We start from the raw sequence: 9,690 nt of genomic DNA on the forward strand, positions 1-9,690 counted from the left end.
AGCAAAGATGAACACGATGACGGCCGCCCACCATCTCCGTTCACACACTTCCACCGCCATAGAATTTTTACTATAAATAGAGGTGCAAACCTCAATTGTAAATCATCTCAAATCATTCAGAGAAGTGTAATCACAACCTAGAGAGTGTGTGTGAGCTTGAGAGTTTTTTTTTGTAAGAGTTTTGTAATACTCTGTAAATCTATTCTTGTGAGTAATAGAGTTGTTTTTCCCTCAAATTTATATCTCCCAACGTCCAGGCGATCCCCTCTTCCTAACAGTTTTAAATCACTTCAAGTTTTCTAATTACCTAATAATTATTATTCGATTTCTTGTTATTAATTTTGGGATTGGACATAGTATGAAAGATCTAGATGCACATATCCCTTTGGAGGGCGATTGAGAGACTTGGGCCTTTATGACACAATTAAGAATTTTGCTCTAGCTTCTTTAGGGTATATTGTCATTATTCAATCAAGAAATATAAAATATTATGTTAGGTTATTGATTGTCTATTGGCGAAATACCTAAAGAAATTCGATTTCAGTTTTAAAATACTTCCAATTTTCTATTTACCTAGTAATTTTTGTTTTGGCTTCTTTCTATTACAATGGTGAGCAAGGTGATTCTCAACTGATATTTATAGGTGCTACAATTTGACGAACAGTTGACACGTGCAATTCCTAAACCAAAAAGGACCACAAGAGCCTAAAATGCAAATTCGGCTGTTGATGATGATGCCCAAAATGCAAATTCGGATGTTGCAGGTAATCTTGGTGTTGTTGCCAAGTTGTTAAAGCAGGTGCCCGAAATGAAAATCTTGTTGCTGCAGGTAATCCTAGCAGTGTTGGTCAAGTTGTTCTTGTGTTGGGGGATGGGATGAAAGGTTATGCTAAAGAAAGTATTGATGGTATGTTACTTGACTCAGTCAAAGCTCCTACATTTCCTGTAGTTAAAGTTGTTTGTACAAAAGTATATAGCAGAACAAGAAAAAGAAGTACATGTAGCATTATTGATTTTTGTACCACAATGTATAATGCTACCTATACTTTTTTTCTTGTTCTGCTATATACTATTGTAACAACAACTTTAACTACATGAGATGCAGGAGCTTCGATGCTTTGACAGAGTCAAGTAACACGTCATCACTACGTTTTTTAGCAGAACCTTTCATCCCACCACCTGATACAAGGATTTCTTGATCATCATTGCCAAGATCACATGCAACATTTTGGGCACCTACTTCAACAACTTGGCAAACACCGCCAAGATTACCTGCAGCAACCGAATTTGCATTTAGGACAACAACATTCAGATTTGAATTTTAGGCTCTTGTGGTCCTTTTTCGTTTAGAAATTGCACGTATCAATAGTTCGTTAGAATTGTAGTACCTATCAGTTCAGTTGAAGAATAACCTTGCTCATCACAATAAAGGAAAGAACCCAAAACAAAAAAATTTAGGTGATTAGAAAATTGAAAGTATTTCTTTAGGTATGTCGTATCAAGAACCGTATCATATAATAATCCAATACACAATAAATCGAATATCTTTATGCACATATCGTATCTTTATTCACATATCATATACTGTTAGTTCATTTTAAAGATAGAGAAGGATTTGTATGGCAATATGTTATGTCTTAAGCATTTAGTCTTTTATCGGTAACGGAAATCTAACGAAGGAGATCAATACTATGAATGATGAACAAAAATGTAAAAGATGAATGCCATGTGAAATGTAAACCCTAAAACTATTTTTCGTTAAATTTATTACCTTGAAAAAACTCAAAATAAGCAATAAAAATTTTGGGTATTTACCAAAATAAGCAATAAATTTTGGCCCAATAAAGTTAATTGAACGTGAATGTAAAAGATATTATTTGAGGGTCTAAAAGTAAAGAAGAGACCAATTATAAGGTCCGGGCTAAACACATGCCCCGTACACAATCAATAGTCATTGCATGACATGACTACATCGATTATCTCGATATAGCTTTGTCATTCAACAACCAATATGGAGTTCTATGTAGGTTACATACTTCATATTGACCAACTATTTCAAATAGTTAATCAATATGATTGTAAATTCATCACATTCTACAAAATGAGAATTGGTGTCAAAACATACAAAAATGTAATATATTATTAAGTATCATTCACAAACAGGGCCGGCTAAGGCTATGGGCGAAGCGGGCGACGGCCCGGGGCATCACGCGGTTAGGGGCATCATTTTGAAAAAAATTATTAATACCCATAGTTTAAACCTCATAAAGATATATGTTTGCGTAACTGTTGGGGGCATTTTAAAATTATTTCGTCCGGGGCATGCAAAAATTTTGACCAAAGTTTGACCGGCCCTGTTCACAAAATCACAACAACAAAAAAAAAAAAAAAAAAAAAAAAAAAAAAAAAAAAAACCTAATTTTTTTTATTGATCAACTTTTGAAAGAAGAAAACATAGATTGGAAAAAATAGGTTATGAGTGAGAGTATGAGGGAATAGTAATACCAAGGCTAGAGGGCCAATCCGAAGCTACCACATTAGCTCCGAACATCTACCACCAAGCCACTCATAAATGAATATAAACATATAGATGGGAAAAAATAGGTTATGAGTGAGGTTATGAGCGAATAGTAATACCAAGGCTAGAGAGCCAATCCGAAGCTACAACATCGGCTCCGAACCTCTACCACCAAGCCACTCACAAAAGAATATATGTAAAATTTGTTTCCTTGGCTTGAGTCACTGCTTTCAAATTTAATTGAAGTCAGTTCTCGTGAAAGTCTTGTCGTGGTATTTTCAACTCTAAACGGGATATTTTAATTGTATACAGGTGACTCGCTTTCAGTTTTAGTCCAACTCGTTGCTTCCATTTACATTTTGGCCTTAAACTTTTACAAGTGTCATTTCAAGTACCTCATTAAGTTTCTACTTAAAAAATTGCTAAATGTTATTAGTTTTTTTTACAAAACTTTTATATAATTTATATATATGTTTGTTTTCTCTTTGTAAATTCTTCAAATAAAATATGACTTTCATAGAAAATTTGATTTGATTTCAAAAAAAGATAATCAAAAAAGAGACCAAACCAAGAGTACACGTCACATAACAAAGTTGCATACATGTGTTTGGTAGGTTTAGATTATAAGTGAACAATCAACCAGTCCTACATTTTTCAAACAATTTTTGTACAAGAAACATACAGCATGGATATTCACATTCACAATGCATATGTGTATATCTAACAAAACTATGAATAACATTTAGTCAAATGCAAATCCAATACAAATAAAATCAAACAGTTTGAGGAGTTTCATCATCTTTCTTGAACATATTCTTGATAGCTTCTTCCTTTTCATCAATAAATTTACAGAAATTTAAGAAGACGCTGTAACATCCACTTTTCGATGATGCTGAAAATGAACTTGGGAATGAGGGCGAGCGCGGATCCAATATCTGCTTTTGTTTGTAGAAAATATATTGACGAATGGTTTGTAACAAAAATATAACCAATGCAGTGAGTGAGAAAACACCACAAATTATGTATAGACCCCAAAAACTGCTCATTTGTAACTGGTTAGGCTCGGAATTACGTCCCACAGCAGTCGAACATCCTTTTTCGCAGAACCATTTGTCGTGAATTTCTTGAAGCTTTCCATTTTCGGCAAGTTGCAGAATTGATAAGGATAGTGTTGTTGCAAGAGGAGAATCTCTTTTAAAAGCCTGAAATCAGAAACAAGTTTCATCAATCAAATACACAATCAAACCAACAACTTAAAACCTTCTCTCTCTCTCTTTTATTTTTTTGTGCACAAAGGGAACTAAAGTAAAATATTATATTAATCTATATTACATTAGTTTATTTATTTATTTTTGTATAACCGGGTATCTGACTCGCTTTGCGAGCCGACTAATCTCATGCGACTACCGCCGCAGGCAACCAGAGTCATCGCGGGTGAACCTCCATGGCCACGAGGGATTAATTTTTTCGTTTTATGGGCCACCACCCCAATTCAAACCGTATTAGAAAATGACCCATCTAACCCGTTATGTGACCCGCCCATCATGCCATCTCTACTAGAAATGGTTACGGTGTGCAAGTAAGTTTCAAAATTGAATGACAAGAAGTTAATGTGTAGGAAGTTACTTACAAATCCCCATCCGCTTCTAGTAAACGGTTGACCAACAATTCCAAAATCAGGATGGTCAGATAAAAACAACTCGATATAAGGAAGTTCATCAACAATGGCTGCCACCCCTCCATTATGGGGTCCTAACCGTAATGCTTCATCATATTTATTCGCGGACCCTAGTGGAATAAGCCTAGATCGAGGTATGTAAAGACTTTCTTCCAAATAAGTATGTGCAAATGATCCAAGTTGGTACCCGATTGGTAGATGACTAGCCACTAAACTATCGATCCCCGTGATGGGTGACGAAAGTTGTTGTACCGTAAGAATCGATGTTAAGCTTGCAGTGTAGCTTGATGTGATCACCATTAACAAAAACAGCCATACCACCATCACCATACGCCCAAGCGGACTAATTGTATCTTCCTCTGCAAATTTATCATTAAACTATAATATTATTAGGGGGTCTTTATATAGGCATTTTCCACATGACATAAGTTCTGATTTTTTAAACTTAAAGCAGAAAAATTACAAGTAAAAACCTCCTCATGCAAGTATGCAATCCATATGTCTTTTTTTTTTTTTTTTTTTTTTTTTTTTTTTCTTTTATAAAAAAACAGCCCATTTTAAAATCTGACAATTAAAAATAGCGAAATAATTATTCTCAAAGATGCATATACCCAAACACCCCATTTTCAAGTGTTATAATGGTAGTATGTTTGGTTTGATGTTTTATAGTTTCAATTGGCCAGGTTTTAATCGCTGTTTTCAAGTAGCCCATATGGTCTATACTTTCAAGCAAACCTTGTGAGGTCTGGACCAGTTGTAACCAATTTGATCTTCGGATCCCATTAATTTTAATTTTTGTTTTTCGGGATGAAAAAAAATAAAGTTATGGATAAGGATGGTGCTTACGGTTTCTCTTGAACAGTGTCGAAAAGCTGAATCTGAAAAACAAACAAACAAAAAACTTATAGATTTTAACCTCTTGAACTACATAACTTTTAGTTTCTACATATGTGACATATTATTGTGCATGATTAATATGAACTACACAAGAACTTACAAGAAGATAGTAACAAGTTGTCTCTTAAGTGGGCCCCTGAAATCGTTATTAACACGATGCTCAAGAAGCCAAATAACCAAAGCAATCAATACAAAAGCTCCTGCAGTTACACACCACATTTCGACAGTAAACGGTCTAAGAAATACCCATTTACTTGCTTTTTGATTGTTTAAAGGAACGACTATCACAAGACCAGTCGTGGCATAAGGCTGCGTGAAATCAACAATCTTTGTTCTATTTGTCACAATAGAAATATCTCCAACCGCCCCATCAAAAACCTGTCAAAAACATATAGAATTAACCACTTTGACCCGTAACCCAATCCGCCCATTTTGCCACATCTAATCAAAATATCACGATGAAAATAAGATTTAGTGATTTTGCTACTTACATCCTCTTCAACAAATCTTACAAGTTGATCATAATTTGGGTTGGTTTGACCATCTCCAAATGGTACAAATTTATAAGGGAGATCATAAGGAACTAAATTAAGTGCTTCTTTAAACACATCAATACAGTATCCTTCAATTGTATGATTACTTAATTCTGTCACAAATTCAACAAAACTAGATCGTTTTGGTATCCCAATCCTTAACGGTCTTTCTGTATCCCCAATGACCCACCCGCGAGGACGATCCGTTTTCCCACCGGGCCAAGTAATTACACCCAATTTATCATTTAAGCCCAAAGAGCTACTTTTATTCACTTTTAGAGATTCAGGTGGCACAATAGAGAGACCCGAACGAGTTGACCAATAACCAACATTATGAATCGCTAGTTTGACTATATTGAAAACTTCATACCCACGAGGAACCAAGTTTCTATCCGCATTAAAGTCAATCGGTCCGTTCAACCCGTCAAACTTCGTCTCTGATAATATCTTGACAAAATGTTCCCCGTTATCAAATACCTTTAACTTCCCAAACTGTGAACCCACTAATGAAAATGTCATATTTTTTTCTTGATTAAGAAATGTATCAATCGTGTGTGCTACCGTCCACACAGTATCATATGCATACGACCCGTATACATTTGACCCGTATACATTTGACCCAAAAGTCTTCTTCTTTGATGCTTGTGAAGTAAGCTGACAAAGACCAACAACCCCCTCGATAATCTTAAAAAACTCCTGGTTCGTTGGGCTAAACGATGCTAAAGTGGTACAAAGCCAATCGGTTGTTAACCATACATAATCACTCGTCATCATGTTTAGCTTATTCGCCACTTCAAATATCTTGAGAGCGGGATCGGGATTAATATGAACAATATAAACACGAGGACCAAGTGGGATAGATTCATTAAGCACATTATCGACATCATTAAGATTATAAGTAGTAGGCAAAGCTAACTTATATGAAATCTTTGACTTTCTTTTTTCCACTTCATCATCTAAAGAAAAAATTCCATTTCTTCCATATTCATCATCAACATATATTGCAATCACTTCTTTCCAACCATAGAAATCGATCAAATTTGCCATGGCTGCCATTTGGTACGAGTCACTTTGCGTGTTTCTAAAAAAGTACGGGAATTGGAGGGAAGATAAAGTAGGGTCCGTGGCTGCAAACGAAATAATTGGTACTTGTACACCGTTTGCAATTTGAGAAATCATATGAGCTACAGTTGATGATTGTGGACCGATTATCGCCACCACGTCTCTCTCGAGCATCTGAAATGCTGTCAACATAAATCAACAATTAAACATATATGTTTTCCTAATGCATTCACATTTGACATTGTGACATTCTTTTATTTTTTATTTGAATGGCGATATTGTATTCGAATGCTTTCATTTGTCACCCACACACGCGTCAGGAGGAAACCCAATTCGCGAATCGCGACGATGTTGTCAGTACCATCGAAGGTTGGGAAAAACGCCAGAGACCTTCCCAAATCGCATTGTGTGATGGATTTGAACATCACACAATTATTTAGGTTATGTTTATTATTAATCAAACAGTTAAAAGCCACCATACAATAAACAATTTTATATTAATCAACTAATTAAATTAATTAATAATAATTGGGTGATGTTCAAATCCATTTCCTTTACTCTTCCCCAAATCCAGTCTCTACCCTAATCAGGATTTACAAATATAGATTAAAGATTAAGCTAATAACAACAGTACGATTCAACTAAACAATATACAGAGTTTAATGTTTTTGAAATAAATAAATCTATTCTAAAAAGCCACTTTATTTAGCATGTGTGAAGCTACCGAATAATACCTGTACTAATATATTCAATTTAATGAAATCAAATTAACAGTTTATTACTTACCTTGAATTGAACTCTTGAAGACACTGCAACTAGTATCATCCATGAACAAATTCATTCGAGTACCATTGAGAATACTTGGATCATTATTCACATCAATAACAGCAGTTTCCATAGCTGCTTTTGCAGCTTTACCAATAACTGAATCAAATGAAAACAGAGCTCCAACATGAACAACATCAGGTCTTTTTGAGTAAGCACAAGTGTTGAGTAACATCAATAGAAATAGAAATAGGGCAGATAATAATGATGCTACTGTAGCCTCCATTTTATTTTTATTTTATTTATAAAAATAGAAGATAGTTATAAAGTGTAGTACTGTAATATTTTGGTTAAATATCCATATCCATACCAGTGAAATTAAAAGATGGGAATTTAGGGTAGATCAGGTGGACAAAAGTGGGGTTGAGTGGCTTATGAAGAAAGTGAAGGATATTAAATTTAGATGATGCACGTGTGTAATGTTAGTGGAGGTTTGTTTAGAAAGAAGAAGTGGTGTTTTGATGGCTAGAGAATATAATCATCACTTGGTTGTTGGTAAGTGGTCCATAAGTCAAATGAGTATAGAGACAGGACTATTCTAACGTTGTGTTCTTTGAGTTTTTATTGAGCGGAAAAAGATTGACAGAAACAGGGGACGCTCGGATGGGAAACAAAGTAATCGATCGTTCAGTGCTCAGGATTTTTCAGAGTTCCATTTTTTTATGTACATACAGACATAATCGGAGATTTGAGAAGCTGAGAACTAGGGAAACACAACTAAAGCAACGAAGACAAAGCACAATAGGCTCAAAAACAGCAATCAATGACATTAGGAAGAAAAAAAAAAGTCCACTAGCATTTTAGAAAGACCGAAAGGATCTTTTTATTACTTTATATTATCCGTTAGGAGCCAAGAGCATTTTTTTCACCTTGTTCTATGCCCTCAATATTAACGGATATTAGACGTAGACAATATCTTATGTAATATCTAGCATTAAATGTAGGCATATCTATCCATATCTCATATTAAATGTAGGATCCCTAAAATCAAGGGATATGAGATCAGATCATGTACTATATATTTGGCCTCTTTGATCAATAAGAATCATGGGTGAATTATAACATTCTAACATGGTATCAGAGGGTTTGATTCAAAACCTAGTCGGCCGAATGTGTGCCGCTTCTGCTCTACCACCCATCAAATCTTCCAATCAACCACCGAACCTATAATTCGCTCTTCTATCTATCTTTCTTTTGTTTTTCAATTCTTGCAAAAAGCATCCAAACCACGGTTGAAATATACACCGTTTCAGTTCCCGTCTTCTATATTTCTTTTCTTCTTCAATTTCTGCAAAAAGCATTCAAATACGGTTGAAATATACACCGTTGCAAATCTTCCTATCCACCATCAATACCGAACCTCTTCGGTCTTCTATCTATATTTTCTTTTGCATTTCAATTTCCTGCAATCAAAAAAAAAATCACGGTTGAAATAGACACCTCATCTCACCACCGGAGCAGCAACATCACGGTTGAAATATACACCGTTTCAGAAATCATCACCCCTTCTGTAATCAATTTCTTCAACGATCACCCTCCTTCCGTTCACGTGTTCTCCCTCTAATCTCTGTTTTATTTTTTTATCTTTTTTTGTTAAAAAAAAAAAGGGTTGTACCACTGTTCGCCGTCGGTTATACTTCTAGTACACTCTGTTTTTTGTATGCTCATCTTTAGATTATTTCCTGATCAACATATAGTCTACCTATTTCGTGTATCTTTTATTTATTAATAATGCTACTTGCCTTTCAAAAAAAAAAAAAAAAAAAAAAAAAAAACATATAGTCTACCTATTTAATATATATTTTAGTTTACGTATGGGAAACCAATCCCATAAATCATGGGATAATAGTCTACCTACACCCACTATCATATTTTTTTTTATTTTCTTTGTCCCCACTTATCATATATATATATATATATATATATATATATATATATATATATATATATATATATATATATATACACCTATATATTCCGTTTATTAATCGGCGTGAGAATGAGCCGTCTAGCTTGACTAGATTCCAAACCTCGAAAAAAAAAAAAAAAAAAAATAATAATAATAATAATAATAAGAATAATCTCTTCCGATAAAGACTGGTTATCGTCAACAAAGTTCAATGTCCAAGTCCTGCTCAATCCTTAGGCAAAGCAAGCCACGACGTAAAAAAAATGTT

At 34.5% G+C, this 9,690-nt stretch overlaps 1 protein-coding gene across 1 annotated transcript; it reads right to left on the reverse strand.

Moving 5' to 3' along the window:
- Nucleotides 1–3,168: 3,168 nt before the first annotated feature.
- On the reverse strand, nucleotides 3,169–7,894 carry LOC139886236 (glutamate receptor 3.7-like). The gene is made up of 6 exons (XM_071869983.1): nucleotides 7,475–7,894; nucleotides 5,585–6,870; nucleotides 5,194–5,471; nucleotides 5,043–5,074; nucleotides 4,149–4,555; nucleotides 3,169–3,720 (listed from the first exon to the last, which is right to left on the reverse strand). The coding sequence occupies exons 1-6, from the start codon at nucleotides 7,737–7,739 to the stop codon at nucleotides 3,292–3,294; spliced, it is 2,697 nt and encodes an 898-aa protein (XP_071726084.1). The 5' UTR covers nucleotides 7,740–7,894; the 3' UTR covers nucleotides 3,169–3,291.
- Nucleotides 7,895–9,690: the final 1,796 nt, after the last annotated feature.

This window comes from Rutidosis leptorrhynchoides, chromosome 1 (assembly GCF_046630445.1).
Source record: "Rutidosis leptorrhynchoides isolate AG116_Rl617_1_P2 chromosome 1, CSIRO_AGI_Rlap_v1, whole genome shotgun sequence".
Classification (NCBI taxonomy): domain Eukaryota; kingdom Viridiplantae; phylum Streptophyta; class Magnoliopsida; order Asterales; family Asteraceae; genus Rutidosis; species Rutidosis leptorrhynchoides.

Excerpts from the sequence above, each read along its gene's own strand:
- LOC139886236 (XM_071869983.1), bottom strand. The coding sequence starts at position 7,739 with ATGGAGGCTACAGTAGCATCATTATTATCTGCCCTATTTCTATTTCTA. Across the intron at positions 6,871-7,474 it reads CTTCAAGAGTTCAATTCAAG|CATTTCAGATGCTCGAGAGA; the intron begins GTAAGTAATAAA and ends TTATGTTGACAG. Across the intron at positions 3,721-4,148 it reads CTAGAAGCGGATGGGGATTT|GCTTTTAAAAGAGATTCTCC; the intron begins GTAAGTAACTTC and ends TTCTGATTTCAG.